We start from the raw sequence: 22,738 nt of genomic DNA on the forward strand, positions 1-22,738 counted from the left end.
TTGGGGTACTTGACACAGAAGTCACTTATTATGCACTGAAATAGGAAGCGATAGTTTCCCCTATTGTAAGAGTACAGAAGCTACATTCTAAAAAAGAGTAGGAGGAAATATGATAGTTGAAAGTAGAAAGTGTTTTTCCAATTTTACATGATCTTAATTTATAATCATTAGTTTTATTAACTGAGGCTATATTTTGATAACCACATCACTAACAATATTATTAAAGTAAACCCCACATATACTTGCCAGTTAGGGAAGGAAATCTATTTTACCAGTAGTGAGACTAAATTTGTGCTGATATATTTACAGCCTCTGGATCTGTTCCCACAAACAGCCCTTCATAACACAGAGTAGTAGCTCAGAGAAAGGACTGTGGAATTGTCCTATAAGGGTTTGAATACTGGTTCTATAGTGGAAAACTTACTTAACCTCTCTGTGCCTCAATTTCCTCAACTGTAAGAGGATAAAGAAGTCTCTCCCACACAGCACTAATATGATTACTAAACAACTTAATATCTATACAGTGTGTAGAGCAGTGCCTGAAACATGGCAAGTCCACAATGGGCATTAGCTACATGATTATTGTTAGAGCAGTGGGCAAAGAAAAGGAGGTGCAACAACAGTTAAAACTGCATTGATGACTTCTGCTTCTGACCAAGATGGAGTAACAGGGGCCAGATTTACTCTCTCACTTGAAGCAACCCCCCCAAAAAAAAGGAAATAACATAAAACAATAGTTTTCAAGATATTTGACTTCAAGCAATAAAGGAGAGTGATGTTGCAGAGAATAGAGACAGACAAGATAAGCCCTACAACTCCTTGGGGCACTGCATTAGAGAGTTTCCATCTCACAGAGCAGGAAGGAGAAACTGGGGCAAAGCCCAGCAGATTCCCTGAGTAGAGGAGACAGAGTCAAGAGCCTGGTAAGAACAAAGCACCTGAAGTCCATAGGCAGAGGTTGGAGAGGAAAGAGATGAACAGAGGGAACACTGGTGATCTGCAACACACCCCTCTTGAGCTTTCAGCAAAGCACTGATCAGTGCATGCAAGTAAGGAAACTCATCAATGCTGGGAAAAGAACCATCTGAAAGGATTACTTGGGAAATAGTGCTAACATGCACATGGGGTTGGGAATAGTGCCCATTCATATCATCCAGACTGGAAACCTCATAGTTCACTGTCCTTGGTTAGAGTACTCAGAAGGTTCTTACCTCAGTAGTGAGCCCTAGACTAAACACTGCTCTGGTGTGAGCGAACGAATTTTAAAAGCAAGAACTAAAAGGATCAAATCCCCTTCAATTCAATGTTTCCTGAACAAAGTTCAAGCATATAAGAATACAAAAATATCCAATAAACTAAAAATCAAAATGTCTGGCATTTAATCGAAAATTTCCAGGCATACAAAAAAGTTGGAAAGTATGACTCATATTGAGGAAAAAAAATCAATTGAAACTTATACAGAATTGACACAGATTATTATTAGCAAAGAAAGACAATAAGGTAGTTATTATAACAGCCATCCATATGTTCAAAAAGTCAAATAGATACACAAAAGATACTAAAATTTGAAAATTTCAATGTCTGAGATGAAAAAATACACTGTGTGGGATTACTGGCAGGTTAAACACTGCAGAAGAAGAAATCAGTAAACTTGAAGACAGCAATAGAAATATTCTAAGGAATTAAAAGGGAAAAATAATAATTTAATAAAATAAATAAAACATCAGTGAGGTGTGTGACAAAACAAAATCAAGCAACCTAATATGTGCTTTAACTCATATATGTGGTAATTGAGTCCTTTAAGAAGAAGAGACGGGGGAGGTTAGAGAAAATATTTCAAGAAACAATGACTGAAACTTTCCAAATCTGATGAAAACTATACAACCACCGATCCAAATAGCCTAATGAACTCCAAACACAAGAAACAGAATAAAACAAAACCAAAGAACGCCAGAAACAAATTGCTCAAAACCTTAAAAGCAGCTAGAGAAAAACAGATATGTCACACTCATAGAAACATAGACACAGATGGCTGTAAATCTCTCACCAGAAGAAAAGCAAGTGAAAAAACAGCAGAGCAGTATTTTGAAAGTACTAAATGGAAAAATGTCACCCTAGAATTCTATATTGAGTGAAAATAATTTACAAAAATGAAGGTGAAATAACAACTTTTTTCAGACATACAAAATTTGAATGAATTTCTCACCAGCAGATCCACACTACAAGCAATATTAAAGGAAGTCTTTGAGGCAGAAGGAAAAGGATACATGGAAATATGGATTAATACAAAGGAATGAAGAATACCAGATTTACAAGGAAATTATCATGTAGATTTTAAATGTCTTTTAAAAATAATTGAAAGGGTGAGACTTCTAAATGGCTGAGTGAGAAGCCTGGCAAATCCTACCTCTCAAAAGCAATGATAAAACTTGAAAAAAAATGTTAAGGATAACAACTGAAGGACACTGGAAACTGACCACAGACGTATAACAGATCTAGAAGCATATATTCAAGAAAATCTACTGAACCTCAATAAGGACAGTGGGAATCTGTGTTCTTTCAGCTAGAGGCTGCTCCACCTCCAGCCTCTCGGCACTGAACTTCTACTGTGCTTCTAGGGCTGCGGAGCCAAGCACATGGAAAATTCCTTCACAAGGGACACTGTCAACAACAGCTATCTCCGTGACAAGCAATAAGGGAAGGCCAACATTGCAGCCAGCCTGAGAGTTCAATGCTGTTGGGGGTAAAGCACTGATAGGCTGACCAGCCAGACACTTAACAAATTTAGAGGAATTTGGAGGAATCAAATTTGTACCAGCGGTCAGGGAACACATCCCTGAGGAAGAGATATTTAAGTGGAGACCTGAATGATGGGATGTGGACAGACAGGTGAAAAACTTGGGAAGAAGCATTTCAAGCCAAGTAAACCACTTAACGCAAAGAAAAGAGTTTGTTGGGGAGTCTTGAGTTGCATTATGTGGGTGAGTTGAGTTGGAGAGATTTGAAACGACTTAGGGTATAATTTAGAGATAGCATATTCAGAATTTGATATTCTTTAGATGTGTAGGGACACATGTGTCAAAGGTGACTCCCATGTGTCTAGTGTAAGTTCCTGTGAATGATGGAATCATTAGCCAAGACGAGGAAAACTAGAAGAAGAATAGGTTAAGGGGTGGGGTGAATCAGGTCAAGAAAGCAATTTGAAACTCATTAAGTTTCTGATGTTCCTGATAAGAGATTGATTCCGTTTTCTTAATAATTGGTCCTATTGTCCAACTCTGAGGTTTTTCAAACATCACAGGTCATTTCAGGATTAAAATTCTGGTAGCAAATTATAACATTTTAAGTGCCTAGAAGTTATTCCTTTAGACTAATTTAGTTACTATAACCCACTTTGTTTTGCTGCACTTTATTAGATGTGTATTGGTATGTCTTTCAATATTTACTTTCAGCAAAAGCCTTAGATGTATTCCTTTAGATGCAATAATTTGGGAGGTGATTAAAAATAAATCAGTGAGTAATTGTGTAATAACTTTAATTGAAATTAAATAAATTAACATAGCACTAAACAAATGTCTATTACATACAAAAATATGAGAGGCTGTTCTGTTTCATATGATTTTAGGGTTAATATTATTTTAACTTTAATATTTTTCTACTTAATATCAGATAAAACCATAAGGCTATATTATCAAAGTTTAGCAAAATTTATCGTTTTTACCCTTAGATAAAAATCTATCTTCTATTTATACTTGAACATAAATTGAGAATGAGAAACCTATGCCCAAGTTTAGCTGGTCTACAAAACATAGACATTTCCCCTCACCTGCACTGGCTCCCTAGCACCTGGAGGACAGAAATTGTGCCTTACTCATTTTATTCAGCTGGGGGCCTTGAATGGGGTAAAAGTTCTGTAAACATGTATTGAATTGAACTGACACTTTTTCTAATTGAGTTTGAGTATTTTCTACTGTTGCCATAATTGGAATGGATGATACAGATCAGCGCTCTGTCATACGACTAAAGGCCATTATTAACTTCCAGAGTTTTTCTTTGTCATGGTGACTATTTCTCCTTTCATCCTATGTTCTTCTGTTCCTATTAATGCATTTTCTAAACTGAAATCTACTTAGAGCAGAACCAGTACTGAACAGAAGGAAGTTCCATATGCAGACTTTTCTCTTGATATTCTCCCTAAATATTTCAAAATACACATTATTTTTATAGAATGTTAACAACAGGTTTATAAATATTGACACATGTTGATGTTGTTATATAAAACCTACATGTTTTTCACTGCAACAGTCTATGTATTCTTTTTTTTTAATTGGAGTATAATTGCTTTACAAAGTTGTGTTAGTTTCTGCTGTACAATGAAGGGAATCAGCTATATGTATACATATATCCCCTCCCTCTTGGACCTCCCTCCCCACCCCCATCCCATCCATCTAGGTCATCACAGAGCACCGAGCTGAGCTCCCTGTGCTATACAGCAGGTTTCCACTATCTATCTATTTTACACATGGTAGTGTATTTATGTCAAACCTAATCTCCCAGTTCATCCCACCCTCACTTTCCCTCCCTGTGTCCACACATCTGTTCTCTACGTCTGTGTGTCTATTCTTGCTCTGCAAAGAGGTTCATATGTACCACTTTTCTAGATTCCACATATATGCGTTAATATGCAATATTTGTTTTTCTCTTTCTTACTTACTTCACTCTGTATGACAGACTCTAGGTCCATCCACATCTCTACAAATGACCCAATTCCATTCCTTTTTATGACTGAGTAATATTCCATTGTATATATGTACCACATCTTCTTTATCCATTCATCTGTCAGTGGACATTTAGGTTGTTTCCATGCCCTGGCTATTGTAAATAGTGCTGCAATGAACACTGGGGTACATGTGACTTTTTGAATTATGGTTTTCTCAGGGTATATGCCCAGTAGTGGGATTGCTGGATCATATGGCAGTTCTATTTTTAGTTTTTTAAGGAACCTCCATACTGTTCTCCACAGTGGCTGTATCAATTTACATTCCCACCAACAGTGCAAGAGGGTTCCCTTCTCTCCACACTGTCTCCAGCATTTATTGTTTGTAGATTTTTTGATGATGGCCATTCTGACCAGTGTGAAGTGATACCTTATTGTAGTTTTGATTTGCATTTCTCTAATTATTAGTGATGTTGAGCATCCTTTCATGGTTTGTTGGCAATCTGTATATCTTCTTTGGAGAAATGTCTATTTAGGTCTTCCGCCCATTTTTGGATTAGGTTGTTTGTTTTTTTGATATTGAGCTGCCTGAGCTGTTTGTATATTTTGGAGATTAATCCTTTGTCTGTTACTTCGTTTGCAAATATTTTCTCCCATTCTGAGGGTTGTCTTTTCATCTTGTTTATGGTTTCATTTGCTGTGCAAAAGCTTTTAAGTTTAATTAGGCCCCATTTGCTTATTTTTGTTTTTATTTTCATTACTCTAGGATGTGGGTCAAGAAAGATCTTGCTGTGATTTATGTATTCTTTTAAATAAACACAAGATTTTAAAACAGGAAATTATATGTTCTATTCCCTTCTTCTATTCCCTCTTAACCAACTTGATTTTCAATGCCTGATTTGACACAGGACTACAGTGCCACATGGATGACTTGTAGACCCCCATGGGGCTTACCATTCTGTGCCTCTCTAGTCCAGGTTTCTAATAATTTATGTACTCTTTCTCTCCTTTCTTCCCTATTCCTTTCCTGTCTTCCTTCCTTCCCTATTCCTTTCCTGTCTTCCTTCCTTCCCTCTCTTATTCAAACAATAAACACAATGATAAACATAAAATTACATTACAGTAGTGGGGCTAATACAACACAATATGACAAGGAACACTTGAGAATGACACAGAGCATGAACATGGGGAGACAAAGTAGATGGCAGAAAAGAAGGGACAGAAGAGACCCAAAAGATGACTAACAACCTCGTTAAAGAAATGAGGGTAGAACTGGGGATGATTATCCAGATGTGTGGGGCTTCAGATACCTGTGTCAAGGATGTCAACTTGGAATTGGTCAGACAGTATGTAAATGTTGTTGAAAACTTAAGCAAGTGGATGAAAACTCAAAGAGAAACGCTTTTAGAGTGGAATACGAAGCCTAGAATAAGTACATAGGGAATGCTGACATTGGATGGAGGGGACTGCTAGAGAGGGGCAGGGCAAGGAAAAGGGAGGAACCCCATGCCAGACACTAGCCTTGGTATGCAGGTCAGCAGGGACTCTAAGAAGACCCCATGCACTCCATTTCTACTCTAGAAATGGGGGAAGGGCTTTTCAGTTAGTGAAAATATATATGCCAAGCCAAGAAGCCATGAAAATCTGCAATTTTTACAGGAATAGTAAATATCATTGTAAATGGAATGTAAAAAGATGAAACTGAAAAAGAAGTTGCATATAAGAGACATTAAATGCCAAGATAAGCAATTTGGACATTCTCTCACTATCAACAGAGCAGTGGAAATACACATCAAAAAAGATAATGATTATCACTTTGAGCTGTAAACCATATCACACTAAATTACTGCCAAAAATAAAAATGCAAAGTGCTACACTTGAGTAATTATTAATAATAAGAATGAAGACAAAACAGAGCCACTACTATTGAGGAATGTATTTTGTGTTGTTTTACAAATAGTGGTGATTATTTTCTGTTTGCATTTTTATGCTAGGAGTCCCTTATGCCCAACAGCTCATGTTTGCTGAATTTAGGATGCACGCAGGTTCCATGACAGCTGCACAGCCAACTGGCCCTTCAGGGGGCCAGACACGCAGCTTTGATCTTCCTGGTACCGACCTCTAACCCAAGAAAGTAGAGTAATATCTCCTCACGAAGAACGTCAAGTTAACGGCAAATCCCCGTCAAAGAGCATGTTCTGCTTTGAAGTCAGTAAACCTCAAGTTGATTCCAGAGTAATGGGAGAAGGAGATGTTAATTTCATGGGATCAAACAGAAACTCTAAATATCAGGTGTCCTAGCCATTGCAGCAGTGAGCACACCAACAGATCCCAGAAACAAAAGCATGAAGGTTAATGATCAATGGAAAGAGGGAAAATAGATTCACAGCAATGCAACACCATCTATGCTAAATGTTCCATGGACTCATAAATACTAGAGAGCAGAGGTGGGGTTAGGAAGCAGAGCCAAAGTGGAACAGGTCATTAGGAAGGGGTATGAAACAGAGGCTGAAGGTGACCCTTGAGTATGGGATGGGTGGCTTGGTGAGACTCAGCTCCAGAACCACCCATTGTCTGTTGGGTTACCAAAGTGGAAATGATATCACTGCTATTCAACAACTCATGTCCACCCCCATCCCTGTACCATGAGAACACTAAATTCCTGCTCCCACAATTTATATATGCTGTTTCTTCCTACAAGCACCATCCCTGCCTCCTGCCTCACTGCCCATGCCCTCTACTTTGAAAACCGACTGCTGGAAATGTTCCTTTTCCCACCCAACTAACTGAATACTCTATTCCCCATGCCCCATGTTCATGTTACAATATTTTATATTTGTTTTGTACAATTTTATGACTTCTCATAAAATCCTGACAAAGAAATAAATAATTTTAGAAGCGTCCCCCACATCCAATACAGTTCTCTGCAAATAAATAAATTCATATATGACAAGTGAGGGAATAAAGAAATCAATGTCTGAATAGTATGCTAGTTATGAAAACAAAATTAGGAAAAAAGACAGTTTTAAATCTTAGATTCAATACGTAATAGCTCCAGCAAACTTCTTAATTTCTTCAAGGTTCAGTTTCTTCTTTCTCTGAAGCAGTGAGATTACTACTATACTGAATTCATTTGGTTGGTGTGGGAGATGAATGAGAAAATGTCTGTAGGAGGTAGGATCTGACACATTAAATGTCCTGTATACGGTAGATCTTATGGTTACACTTTTCTGCAAAGTTAATGCTCTGATCAGGTACAGAATGAGGTGTGACCAAAACCCCAAGATGTTCCCATCCAATGTATTCTTTGGGTTATTCCAGTTTTCTAGAATATTGTTTTTTAAATTAATTTTTTCATTTTGTGTTAATTTAAGAAATACCAGTATATTCTGGACCTTCAAAATGGCAGCTGTAGAGTTGATCCCCTATATATTTCACTGAACGCTTTTATGCCCATGTTTATGCTCACATTGGCTGCCAGCTCTTTTATTTTTATCATCAGTGGGGAAGAGGGAAGACATAATACATAAATGATGTTCAAAAGAAGGTTCCACAGTGATGCAAGTAGAGGGAAAAGTGAGTCATCATGGGGAACAGGGAACACAAGGACACCTGCACTCACCTGTATTCCCACAGGAGGATCATCCCAGTGTCAGAAGACAGCACCATCAATCAGAATAAGTAACTGTTCTTGATTTGAACTTTGTTCATTTTATGAACTGCCTGCTATGAAACAGATATTCTGCTAAGCTCTGCGAAGCTAAGATTCTAAGGCTCATTTCAGGTCCTCCTCTGAATTCAACCTTAAAATAACTATAATATTATCAAGACTTTCCATAAACCCAGTTCTACACGCACAGGTATTTAAAAGGCTGAAGAAGTCAAGTTCAGTTTTCAATTTGGTGTTTAGAACACATCACTCCGTCATCGATTTCCATCAGGGAATAAACACCACTTACTGTATGCACATCCGTACACTTCAATCCTCATCCCAATCCTGCCCTTGGGATTCCAGGTTAAGGGGAGGAAGCGCAGGAATCTGGCTTCGAAGGGAGGCTGGAGTTTGTAGTGCACCACGCTGTCTGCATTTGTGTTTCCTGGAAAACCCTGGGAGAAAATGGAGAAAGGCGTCAATGTGTCTGCAGAATATCGTCTTCCTGTTGTCACCGCACATGCTAATGAGCGATCAATGGTTCATTTTGTTAATATGCAAGTGGATGCTTGCTTTTGAGAAACTCTGCTAACATTTAAGAGGGATGTGACAACCTTTCTTCAATGCCTAGATTAGTGACCATCATCTAAATTTTCCTTATTTGCAGGGTAGTTTAAGTTTCAGTGGCAAAATTAAAGCAGATATAAACCTGCTACTTTTGAAGGCTTGCTTTTAGAAAGTTATTCATCCCCTAAATCATTTCCTAGCCTCCAAGCAGTCAAGACACTCACAAGCAACCTCACATCCAGGACAATCAAGCACAATGGTAACCTGCAGGTTTTGCGATAAGAATCCTAGATCCAAAAATTTGAGAGCTGGTCAGCGTTCTGATCAGCGTTCAGCTGGTCAGCTGATCAGCGTTCTAGTTCAAAACCCGTACTTATAAATGCAAAACTCAAGCCTGAGAAAATGAAAAGATTCTGTGGATGCAGGACAGCTATTATCCAGCATGGCCAGGACAAGATCCTGGGGCTTCGGATTTCAATCCCTGTGTTCATTGTGTGTTGTCAGGCTGCCCCAAGTCATCAGCATTTAGGGGGTGCATGGGAGAAACACATCAATGCCACCTGCTACAAGACAGAGGTGTGCTTTCTCAGCCGCAGTCATCTGGCTTCATGCTGGAAGGGGTCAGCATGAGAGCAAAGGAACTTGTTATAAGGAGTGTGACTTCTTTTCCATGGTGTTCTTTTTAATGTAAATATCAACAAGAAGGGAAAACAAAGAATGCATGATGTTGTTGTACATATAGCATCTTAACAGAAAACGTTGCCCCATCTAAGACCTGACCAGTTTAAGCTCTGAAAACAGAGTAAGGGCTCTCAGGTATGGGTCTCTTCTGAAATCTACTGTCAAAACTTTAAAAACTATCAAAATTTCACCAATTTTTTGGAACCCGCAGTGAAAACATAAAATGTATATTTTGGGGTGGGTCACCTTCAAGTTCTGCACTCTTTGATTTCACAAATTTTTATTACCCAGAAGTCAAAGGTGTTCACATAATAGTTCTCCATTTAATAGTAATAAAATGAGGGAACAAAAGGGGTCAATGCTTTCTCATGCTCACTTGCACTAGAGGGACAAACCCACCTACCTGCCATGCAGTTAATACAAACAGCCAGTAATAATTACGCAGCCCAGGAGCAAGACTCTTTAGTTCTACCAAAAATGATGCTTGCCTAGTTATTTAGCTTTGTGAGATGCTGAGCCAGGTTTAACAACCAGACCAAACAAAGCCAGTAATCAAGTTTGTGAATCATGACCACCCGGGAGATTTCCTTGGTATAAATAGATGGAACTAAAAAAACCCAGAAAACTCAAATGTAATGAGAGTGCGTGTCCCAGACATTATAAAGAAAACGGTTAGATTATAAGCCTATAAAATTCCTTACACTAACTCATCAAAATTCCAGGATAGAGAGTCTTGTTCCTACTTTACACATGAAAATGCTGACTTCCCCAAGGTCACAGAGGTAACAAGATGGAGAAGGATTTTGTGGAAGCTGGTTGCCACAGGTTAACTCTGCATAGGACCGCCTAGTCCACTGTTGAAACTCTGAACCTAGAGTAGGGCTGCTGAGGAAGCACTGGTGGCTCTTCGCTTCCATGGAGGACTTTTCTTCCTGTTCCTACGAGCTTCATTTTTTCACGTGTTAAAACAAACTCCTTGTTTAATGAATGAAACACCACCACGGAGGCACTCAATCATTTCTCTTGTTCAATGAAAGTGAAATCTTTGACCTACATCATCTTTTCTTTCAAGCGTTAACAATCGTTGTGCCAATATCAGGTAAGCTCTTTTCACTGTCTCTATGCTCCAAAGAAGAACTCAAGAATGTCCACTCCCTGTCTTTACACTGGACCCCAGGCTGATGTGGGTATAAGCAGCATTCTCCCAGCTCCACCACTGCCTAGGGCGTGGCCTTAAGCTGGTAATATCTGCTGCAAGTCACAGTTCCCTCGTCTACAAAACCAGTTTGGTAAAACCTACTTTAAAGATTTGAGTACTAATTAAGTGAGATCATGTCTGAAATGTAACCCACCCACTGCCCACCTGGAGGTAAATGCTCCAGGAGCGGTGGATGCTGTGATTGTGGCTGTGGCTGGTCTTTTGGTTATTACCGGTGCATTTGGTAGAGAGAGCTCATCTGTCAGACTCTGCATCCCGTCTTTACATTTAATCTCAGGTTCAATGTCCAAGACATCCAGATAAACAGTCAGGAGAGGAACATTGCCTCCTACATTTGCTGCAATTCTAAGGTTGTAATTCAAGGTAAGAAGTAAAATTGATATTTATTTTAGTAGCTGACAAAACTTGTAAGCCTCAGCATAAACTACATAATGAAATTATTTCCTAGGAATGCTAAATTGTTTTATTTTCCTTATATATTATTACTTCTTTCTGAAGTATTTTGTTTATTGAATACAGACTCTGAAAACTGTACTTCAGCTTGGGGTGATGACAATGCCCTACAGCAAAAGGAATTTCTCTTTATGTTTTAATGAAATTTAATACAGAATATTCTTTGCTTTCTGAGCCAGAGTACACTTCAAGAAATATTTCAGGTGAGAATAACCGGTGTTAATAGTATACAAATAGAGGAGATTAAGAACACACTCTTTACAACTTCTGAGATCTGCACCCAAAACATTCATTATATGTGATTTTAATCACAATCAAATATTTGAAATGTATGTATCTATGTATACACATACATGTATACCTATGTGATTATCTTAATTAATTCTAATTTCAAGAAATTACATTATTTTTGTCCTATATAGAACTATCAATAGTTCCTTTGAATATAAATAAATGATACATTTCTTTAAAGATACAGAAATTTAAATGAAATGAGTTTGGAGTAGAAGGGATCTCTACTAGCATGCCACTCAGACATTTGGGGCTTATTACTGAAATAATCTCATATTTTTTACCAAGCTAATGTTTATCTTTTAAAAATGTGGCATAATCTATTATTTGGATTATATAATTTTGCTTTGGTGTTTCTAGAACAGACATAAATGTACAGGCTGAGCATAGAATGTCGGGAACAAAGGCCCACTCTTGCTTTGTTCTAACAAGTGAAAAAATGAAGCTCATAGGAATAGGAAGAAAAGTCCTCCATGGAAGCGAAGAGCCACCAGTGCTTCCTCAGCAGCCCTACTCTAGGTTCAGAGTTTCAACAGTGGACTAGGCGGTCCTATGCAGAGTTAACCTGTGGCAACCAGCTTCCACAAAATCCTTCTCCATCTTGTTACCTCTGTGACCTTGGGGAAGTCAGCATTTTCATGTGTAAAGTAGGAACAAGACTCTCTATCCTGGAATTTTGATGAGTTAGTGTAAGGAATTTTATAGGCTTATAATCTAACCGTTTCCTTTATAGCATTCCTCTGTTAGCTATTACAGAATTAAAAAAACAAACCAACAAAACTCTTCCCACTATTGATCACCAGAACCACAATAGTCAATAGCTTAAGGACATCCCAACTGAACGTTTTATCCACTATTAAGAACAAACCCTGTTTGATAAAGTTTTCAGTTTCTACAAGCATGTTTTTTAGCTACGTGCGAAAGTGACTAGAGTCTGTGGCTTGTGGTCCACTCACATGCTATAAATGTATTTCCAAAATAATTTATTTAGAAATTGATGCTGCTGGGCTTCCCTGGTGGCGCAGTGGTTGAGAATCTGCCTGTCAATGCAGGAGACACGGGTTCGAGCCCTGGTCTGGGAAGATCCCACATGCCGTGGAGCAACTAAGTCCGTGAGCCACAACTACTGAGCCTGCGCTCCGCAACAAGAGAGGCCACGATAGTGAGAGCCCTGCTCACCGCGATGAAGAGTGGCCCCCACTCGCCGCAACTAGAGAAAGCCCTCGCACAGGAACGAAGACCCAACACAGCCATAAATAAATAAATAAATAAATAAATAGCAAATTAGCATCATACTTAATTCTGAATATTAAAAAAAAAAAAAGAAATTGATGATGCTTCTGAAAAGCTGCCAAGTCCTCCTTTAGCTTGTTTAGCAATCACATCAGTGGCATCTAAACAATCATGAGAAAGGATCGGTATGAGGCTCGTGTAGGGCCAGGGTTTCTGGTGTAATGTTGAGTCATCACAATGCTGTACTGAACCACCTTCAGGATGCCTATAATGCATTTATCAGTTTAAGTTTGAAGTATCTGTGACTTAAGAAAGACTTTTGCATCAATTCTTTACTTCAAAATGTGAGAGGCACTGCTTATAGCAATAGGTCTCAATGCATTAAAAATAAATGAAGATTGTCTCTACTCTCTGTCACTAGGAAATCAGGGATTCATAATTCAAGCACACTCTTAAGAGTATTTTACCACCTCTGAGGTAAGGGGTAGGATGTTGTTGGGATTAAAAAGGCACACAGAAATCCCCAAGTTCTAATTCTGGCCTTTCTAACTGCTGGACCGTGAAGATCTTAGACAAAACATTTTATCTTCCCAACTCTCAGCTTCTTCACGAGTAATGTGGGAACAGTAATAAGTATTAGTGTTAAAAATAATAACACTCTGTTCCTGTTATTTCCAGAGGTTCACAGACCATGAAAAAGTATACTAAAATTACTTCCTATAATCAGACAATGAAAAAGTTGTACTAAATTTCTTTAAAGCAAATGGTCTTGTTAATTATTTTTAATATTTTCTTGAACTGCAAAATACTACAACATTTATACATGAATAAAATTGAGGAAAGTATCCTTTCACTTTAGTTTTATCGAGTGAACTAAAAATTCACTAACACGGTTTGTGATGCCAAATATGTGACCTGGAGTGAGTCACTGACTCTGAGACCTTGTTACAGGGAAGAATCAAATCTGACTATACGTTGAATCTGCTTCTTTTACTTTAACCTTTGCTTCCTGTTGCTTTTGTTCACTAAAAGGATATTGTCTATACATAATGGCCTGCCTCGGGGAACCCTGCCCCTCTGCCTGAATGTTAAACCAAGGTGCCTTTGTTCAGGGAAACATCTGGACTCTGTCCATCTGTGGATGGCTGCAAGAAAGAAGAAATTAACACATCCCCTCCCCGAGGCTGGCCATTCCAGGGGATATTTGCAAAACTTATGGCCTTTTTACTTTACTTCCTCATCTCCTCCCCCTCTCTGTGCTATAAAAGAAACTGGCATCCAAACCCCGGTAAGATGGTTATTTTGAGACCTTAGTCTGCCATCTTCTCGGTCTGCAGGCTTTCCGAATAAAGTCAATACGTCATCTCTGATTTATTGGCCTGGTGTGCAGTGAGCAGAACGAACTTGGACTCGGTAACAACCTCAGTTTATCCAGATGTGGGTGCTTTGTACCAGGTGAACTCTAAAGTTTTCCCTTGTTTAGATAAGTTTACTTCAACACGTTCCAGAAGGTAAAAGAATAATCTCTCCTTCTGCTTGATTAAAGTAAGCAAACATCTACCTAAAGTGCACTTAAAATATTTGCTTTCCAGACATTTATGTAATATATTCTGCCATGAAAATCTCAAGTTGTGGTCAATGTGTTGGAAAAAGTATACACTTAATCAGTATTTCCAGTTTTGGTTTATGGCCTCTTGGTGGAAGCAAGTCACAAGAGTCAGAAGCAGAGACAACCATCTCTGTGTGTCCCACCACCTTCTCCTACAGCAAGAAGGAACCCACCTGCCCCATGGCTGAGCACAACTACACCACACAGGAACTCACAATACCTGGCCCTGAAATAATCCAAAACCCAGGGCCAATGCAGATATGTGAAACTGGGTCCTAAATTCTGCTTTTAATTGACATGCTTTTGTTATCTGTATTGTTTAGACAGCTGCAACGTAAGCATTAGAGAAATATTATTAAAATCAAGTATTTTTCAAACACGTTGCTAAAGTTATAGGCTTTTACTTTCTTTTTTTTCACTCCTGCTTGAAATATTATTAATCTAGGATGGAAGACAGCTCACCCTTCCTGTGCAGCAAAAGTACAGCTCAAGTTTCTCAATACTGTTTCCTTCCCAATCTTTCTAAATGATCAGGAAGAAAACATTTTAGAAGACATATGGGAACATACCTTTTGCTGGCAAAGATGTTGAAAACAGAGAAAAAGTCAGAAAAAAAATTACTTCCAATGACATCAAGACCATATTTTGAAATTCTTACCGACCAGGGTTCTTGGCGTCCTTAAACTATAAAAATTGATCAAAGGCCAGACAAGAAATTCAGGCAAGGCTTTATTGGCGCCCCTGCTGCAGCAGGGCAGAGCGCGAACAAATACCAGCTTCCTTTGTTTGCTTGCTCCCTAAGGGGGGGGCGAGCTTGTTCCTTATATGGCAGTGGTCCCCAAACCTTTTTGGCACCAGGGACCAGTTTCATGGAAGACCATTTTTCCATGGACCGGCAGGGGGTGGGGTGGGGGGATGCTTCAGGCGGTAATGTGAGCAATGGGGGGCAGCAGATGAAGCTTTACTTGCTCCTCTGCCACTCACCTCCTGCTGTGAAGCCTGATTCCTAACAGGCTGCGGTCTGGGGGTTGGGGACCCCTGTTATATGGCATGAGGGTAGGGGTGTGTCCAGGGGTCGGGCCAGAAGGGTAGCTTAGGTGGTTTGCCCACCCCTTAGGTGTGTTGTGTGCAGGGGGCACATGCAGTACCCTGCTTTTGCTCTGGGCTCTTCAAAAGTGGCAGTTGGGTTTTTTGGTCTCTTTGTATCTTTTGTCCAGAATTTGCCCCCAATGAGATGCACATAGTTACTTTTAGTCCCATACAGTTTCTTTGTATTTTGTTGCTCGAGGAGAGGTGTGTCGAGGTGCAAGCACTGCAGCACTGCAGCAAAGGGCTCCAGGTCCCAGCAAAGGGTCCCAGGTCCCAGCCTGTCTCAAAATCAATATATGGCTGTTGAAAACCATACTAGAACACTGCAAATAAAAGTATGTTATTTGATACATGGCACAAATTGAGTTCTGACAAATGAATTGGCTTCTAAACTTCAAGAGTAACACAAAAGAAGAAAATGAAGTATGGTTAGTGTTATAAGGAGTGCCTCAAATGAGTGTTGGGTAGTGGGCATATTCTATTAGCTTCAAGGAATTAAATAAATTAATGAAATTAAAGGAATTAAAGTATTTAACTGTGAGTCTAGACTGTTTTAAGGAATTAAATAATTCCTTTATTTAATGGGCATATTCTATTAGCTTCAAGGAATTAAATAAATTAATGAAATTAAAGGAATTAAAGTATTTAACTGTGAGTCTAGACTGTTTTAGGAGAATAGCACTAACCCAGTGGCCTCCTGTATATGTTGAAAATAGTAATATGCAAATTGGGTGATTTGTACAAAATTTAGGAAGATTTCTCATTAAGAAGTTCCATTGACTTAAGGTGATACCAATATGTGTTTAGTTCAACATTAAACTACTTCAAATGGTAGGGAATTCCTTTAACCTACAGTTATGTCGAAGCCCTAACCCCAATTACCTCAGAATGTGACTGTATTTGAAGAAAGGGTCTTTAAAGAGGTGATTAAGGTAAAAGGAGGCCATTAGGGTGGGTCCTAATCCAATCTGACTGGCGTCCTTATTAGAAGAGGAAATCTGGACACAGAGAGGCACCAGGGAAGTGTGCACACAGAGGGAAGACCATGTGAGGACACAGCAAGAAGACAGTCATTTGTCAGCCAGAGAGAGAGGCCTCAGAAGAATCCAACCCTGCCAACACCTCGATCTGGGACTTCTAGCCACCAGAACTGTGAGAAAATAAATTTCTGTTGTTTAACCATCTGAATGTGGCATTTTGTTACTGCAGCTCGAGCAAAATAATACTCTTAGCTTCTGGATTGCCCTGTGGTGGCCTTGCTGAGTGACTTGGATCAGTGAGTCCCTTATGGCTCTAAAGAGCCACAATCCATTATACTCATGACCCTCAGGGTCTCACAAGGTTTGTATGCTAGGTGGGTGCCATGTTTGCTACCGCTCTCTAAGTCTGCCTTATTTCCAAAGCAGTTTAAATTTCTCCTCAGACCATCACTGACCAGTCTAGTTCTGGCAAGCAGAAGGCACTCTCAGCGGCATTGTTGAAATTCGGGAGTTTTTCAAGTTTAATTGTGTCTGCCAGTTGAATTCCCGGAAGAGCATGTGGCTGAGAAGGACAATGATGGTGCCTCCTAGCTAACTCAGACCATCCTTAACCACATTCCACACTGTCCGTGCCTAACAGACACTTGTTAATTGACTCAATTTTCAGGGCCAGTTGGTCATTTCTAGTCCTTTCCATTCTTTCTAGTGCAGGCTCCTTGTTTTTTCCTATAGAGAGGGCCAGTTCAGAGGTGTCCTCTATGAGTCATCACTCTTAAGGACTCAGGGAAATTACACTGAGTTCTTATTTTTGAAATGTGGCATCACTTATTTCTGAAATATGACAGATTAAGCGCTTTACAAGGGAATGACCATTTCTTAGTTAATGAATGAAGGGCCTTGGTCGTGCCCTCCTCAGGAGCAGAGCGTCCAGAGCTTCAGAAGGACTTGGTGTGTTCTGTCCACCTTAGCACAGGACCATGCTGGTATTTTCATGTAAGAAACTAAGGGTGTTAAACCAGATCATCTTATTAAAATAATAGAATATAAGATTGAAGGAAAGCTCCGAGGTAAGAAAGACTGAAGGAAAGGAAGAAAAGAAATCAGAACCAAAAGAGATAACAGTGATAACATCGCAGGCCTGAGTCACCACCCTGAGAAAGGCTTGCTGGTGTCTAGGAACCTGGATTTGGGGAGGGCTTTCACCACTCCCAGAATTGATAAGAGTGGCTCACTGCTGCCTAAGATGTTTATGCAAACGATGTGGTTGATGCTGAACACTTGCGTTCCTTCTGGAATCTGGGATTTTGATATGTGCCAGGGAGAGGGTGCCTACATGATCATCCCCCATAAAAGCCTGGACTCCTAGGCTGAGGCTAAGCTTCCCAGGTTGGCAACATTTCACACATTTTGTCCTCATGGCTGGAGGAATTAAGCATGTCCTGTGTGGTTCCATTGGCAGAGGACTCGAGGGAGCTTGCCTCTGGTTTCCTCCAGACTTTGGCCCACTTGCCTTTTCCTTTGTTGACTGTACTTTGTGTCCTTCTGCTGTAATAAATCACAGCTGTGAATATAACCCTATGCTGATCCCTATGAGTCCTTCCAGTGAATCATGGAGCCTGGGAGTGGCGTGGGGGACCCCAATACAGGAGTGATCACGGAGAACTGCCAGAGGCAAAGAACCCAGAGCGGAATGCTGCCTGGAGACATTCCCTATAGGACACAAGTCACCTCCATGAGAACTGCACACAACAAGCTCTTAACATAGCATCCTCCTTTCCACCTGTCACAGATGGGCCTTTCATACTAACAGGAGATCTGTTCTGCATTTCCACACTTTCAAGTAACAATCACAGGTCACAGGAAGATGCATGACACAACATACTTATATATTCCAAGCACTTTATCTAGTAACAGGGCAACTCTACGAGGCTTTCTCAAGACTTGGCTTTTTTGGTGATTTCACTGCTTCTGAGAATGAGATTATTATCTTGCGCTCAATAAAACATACAAATAAATAAATGTGTTAATGTCTTTACTAACTGTTAGATTTTGGTAGACTAGTATGGGCTATGTGTGGTAGGATTAATTCTTAGATTTGCCAAAGTCCAAAAGAAGAGAACCAGGGAAGCATCAAACTTCACACTTCTCATCACAAGAAAAGGAATGTGTAATAATGTGAAGTGATGCTTGTTAACTTATTGTGGTAATCATTTCACAATATATACATATATCAGATCATTATGTTGTACACTTTAAACTTACACGATATCATGTGTCAATTACATCTCAATAAAACTGGAAAATAAATTTCACGCTAATGGTAGACATCTTGAACAAAAATTCCATTTTTAAATCATTTGTGAGGGAAAGTGAAAGCCACTGAACAACTTAACCCTCTGAGACATTCCATATGGATTTTTAACCTCTTTCAAGAAGCTAACTGTCCATTTCAATATTAGGGAGAAGTAGACAATCCTGCAACAGTGGAATGAAAAATTCCTCCATTAAAAATTTTCTTCTCAAATCAGAATATTTAGATTTATCCTACACTGTGTTTATAAGGGAAACATACTACCACAAGATTTTGCTCTCATTTATGCAAAAAATAGTAGCTCTCTTACAGTGTTTGTCACAATTCTGGTTTCAGAGGAAGTGTTAACTTAAATAGGATTTAGCCAAATACGTTTAAAAATATGTCAAGATCGGGACTTCCCTGGTGGTCCAGTGATTAAGACTTTGCCTTCCAATGAAGGGGGTGCAGGTTCGATCCCTGGTTAGGGAGCTAAGATCCCACATGCCTCAGGGCCAGAAAAGCAAAACATAAAACAGAAGCAATATTGTAACAAGTTCAATAAAGACTTTAAAAATGGTCCACATCAAAAAGCTCTTTTAAAATAATATGTCAAGATCAAACAGCTGAAAAAAAAAAAAAAAAGATCAAACAGCTGTTTTTAAAGTAATTGTGTATTTAAAGCTGTTTTGGTAGTTTTAGTGACAAAATAGAGATGCTTTTTTCTCAGCATTTTAAATTTAAGTTAGCAATACTGTTAAACCAAAATGATTAAGGTCATATGGTTCACACTGTAATTTCAAAATTAACTCTTACACAAGAGAAGTTAATCTTAGAATAGGACAAAGAAATATATATTTGAAAACTAAGTTTAAGTAAATGTGAAATAAGTCCTTTGCAACATACAATTGTCATTTCATAAGAAAAGCAAAAGGCTGTGTGTTAGAGCAGAGGTAAGACAATTCTCCATGGGTTTCTCACATTTCTGCGCATCTTACAAACAGAAGCACTGACAGCCCTTTATTCTCAGCTACCTTTCCAAGGATGTTTATATAGAAAACAGCCTTGTAAGATAATGTCTTCTTCCAGAGGTAAGGGCAAGCATGCTTACCTCCCCAAAGATTCTGATTCCCTGAACTCTTGTATTATAACCCACTGTGTGTGCAGGAATCCATCTGGGCCTGTCCACACAGCCCCTGTGTGACTCAGGATCAAGGAGAACCAAGGCAAATATTCTGATGCCCATGCTGCCTGCAGTGGTTTATGAGTAACCAAGTAAGTAATAGAGTCCTTTGTTTCTGACCCATAAGTCTTCTGTCTTCTACCTACATCCGTGAAAACGGCAGGCTAACTTGTTGCAAATAGGGCAAAATCTCAGATACTCCAAAGTTCTGGATGGAAAGATTAAAGTTCATCTCTCAGAAGACTTACTATAGAATGCTTATGAAAAGGTCTATGACTAAATAATCTATTTCAGGTCACTATGCAAACATTTATATATTTTAACATATTGATCTGCTCAATATGTTAAAATATATATGTATGTGCTCTTTTGTTTTTTATTGATGCATGATTAGAAATTCTTCTTTGTTTCCTTTTTAAAAATGGTATGTATTGCTCTGTTTTTTGATAGAAAATAACAATGGAAAAAAATGTAGTCTGTGGTCTCACTAGTCAGAAAATCCCTGGTGATGTAAAAAATACATAATAGACATAGGCACACTTGGCTAGAAAATTCAAATACTACGGAAAAGCTTAAAGAACACGGAAGCCACTCTTTCCCCCAGCACCAACTTAACCGTTTTTATGGTTAATTAAAATTGTCTTTTACTTCTACATTTACTGCTTCCCATAAATCCTTTCTTTTCAGATTTTCTGGTAGGAAACTCCACAATCTTAAGACAGGGAAGGCATCAGGTTCCTGGTTTAGGCACAGCAGCCACCATCCCTCTTCCATGGGATCCTTCTCATCATTAACAATGTTCTAAGGAAGCTGCAGCTTAGGTTCCAGGCACTGGGGGAAATGTAAGCAAATACTTCCTCATTCCTCTTCCCAACAGGGAAGTGTGCTGGGCCCACAAGACTCCAGTCCCTGTCACCTGGAGACACCCTCTCCTTTTCTCTTCCAAAAGGGAAACAGAAAAAGATCTACCATGGCCATAGTTAATCTTCTGAAGGGCAGATCAGGAGCTTATTTTTGCTTTAACCATTTAGAAGCAGGATCAACTGAAGTCACTATTGTGAACTGATTACCATTTATTTTTAATTAAAATGTGACATAATAAAAAGCATGCATCTCATTAACTATATGTCACATTTGCTCAGCTCTAAATTTTGCTACACTATATTCTATTTATGTAATTTCACTCTTTGAGCTTGTTTCTGCAGTAAAATTTCCACCTACATAGAATTTTACAGAATTGAAGAAACCTATACTATGTTATGTGAACAGCCAGATCTTTATCATTTTGAAATGTTTATATCCATACTTCAGTATGCTTTGATGATCTTATTTTCCTTTTTAACCTCAGAGTACATGTTGGACTCGTTAGATATGCAGATTAATCTATGATCTTGTGATTTCAGAGTCACAGGCAATGATGGTATTATTCACCAACCAACTGCTAGTGTCAGGAAGCAGACTTTTCTTCTGCCCTATTCGGTTTAGTAATTAGGGGTCTGCAGATTAAAATGACAAAAGATAGTTTAACAGGAGAAGTTTATTCATACATATGGGAGCTAACAAGAGAAGTAACTATCTCACTAAATGTTTAAAGTCAGAGGTTTATCTAACTTAGCACAGAAAAGGAAAGTGGAAGAAAGGACTTCTGTGGAAAGAACAAAAAGGTTTCTTTAGGGAAGACAAGTGAGTTTTTAGAAAAATAAATGAAAGATAAGTAATTTTGTGATTATTTTGTGTCTGCACGTTCAAGGGGTCTTTCCTTCTTCTACGCGAATCTCCCCAGAGAGGGGATTTGTGGTAGGTTTACTCTTGATTTCTCTCCTGGGAGTAGACCTGTCTTGAAGAGGGAATCATAGAAGCCTCATTTCTCAGAAATGTCTGCTTTTAGTCAAATAAGGAAAGCTCTTTCTGCATCTGTTGATTCCCAAATGTTTTGAGCTTAAAATAATCTCCACTCCAACTCTGAGGTTCCAACTGGGTCTCTAGGCATTCCTCCTTATATGTCCTCACTTGTAATGTCGTGAGGCAGTGCCTACTCTACCTTGTACAGATAAGGAAACTGGCTCAGAAGGACTCAGTTACCTGCCCCAGGTGAACAACTAGCCAGTTTCAGAGCTGGATTATTACCAGGGACATCTGAACCCATAGCCCAGCCTCTTAGCCCTTTGAGACATGATCACTCAAGAGATCTTAGAGGGCTTCCCTGGTGGTGCAGTGGTTAAGAATCCACCTGTCAAGGCAGGGGACACGGGTTCAAGCCCTGGTCCGGGAAGATCCCACATGCCGCAGAGCAACTAAGCTCGTAGGCCACAGCTACTGAGCCCGTGTGCCACAACCACTGAAGCCCGCATGTCTAGAGCCTGTGCTCTGCAACAAGAGAAGCCACTGCAACGAGAAGCCCGTGCACTGCAACGAGGAGTAGTCCCCGCTGGGTGCAACTCAAGAAAGCCCGTGCGTGGCAACAAAGACCCAATGCAGCCAAAAATAAAATACAACAACAACAAATGTTTAAAAAAAAGAAGAGAAATCTTAGAGCACATGTGATCCAACACTCTTTATGCTATTTAATAAATTTGTTTACCTCACCGTCAATCACTAAATGGGGGGTCTTGGACAATTTTCTCAGCCCATTTGTGTCCCGGTTTTTCCATCTGTAAAATGATTACAGTACTCACTTCAGAAACATGCTGTGAGGAACAGTGCCAGGCACATAGTAAGTGCTAAGTCTCTGCTCTTATTATTATTTACTTTATAGACATCAATGCATTCTTATA

At 39.2% G+C, this 22,738-nt stretch overlaps 1 protein-coding gene across 5 annotated transcripts in view; it reads right to left on the reverse strand.

Moving 5' to 3' along the window:
* The window catches only part of LOC114884218 (contactin-associated protein-like 3), a 186,548-nt gene that overhangs the window by 89,435 nt on the left and 74,375 nt on the right, over nucleotides 1–22,738 (reverse strand). For all 5 annotated transcript variants that reach the window (XM_029203035.1, XM_029203033.1, XM_029203032.1 and 2 more), the window contains one exon: nucleotides 8,677–8,824. In XM_029203035.1, coding sequence (XP_029058868.1) covers nucleotides 8,677–8,824 — 148 coding nt within the window. The remainder of the gene's footprint in view (nucleotides 1–8,676; nucleotides 8,825–22,738) is intronic.

The sequence above is a fragment of the Monodon monoceros genome, unplaced genomic scaffold (assembly GCF_005190385.1).
Source record: "Monodon monoceros isolate NGI ecotype Baffin Bay Population unplaced genomic scaffold, NGI_Narwhal_1 Super_Scaffold_5, whole genome shotgun sequence".
Taxonomy (NCBI): domain Eukaryota; kingdom Metazoa; phylum Chordata; class Mammalia; order Artiodactyla; family Monodontidae; genus Monodon; species Monodon monoceros.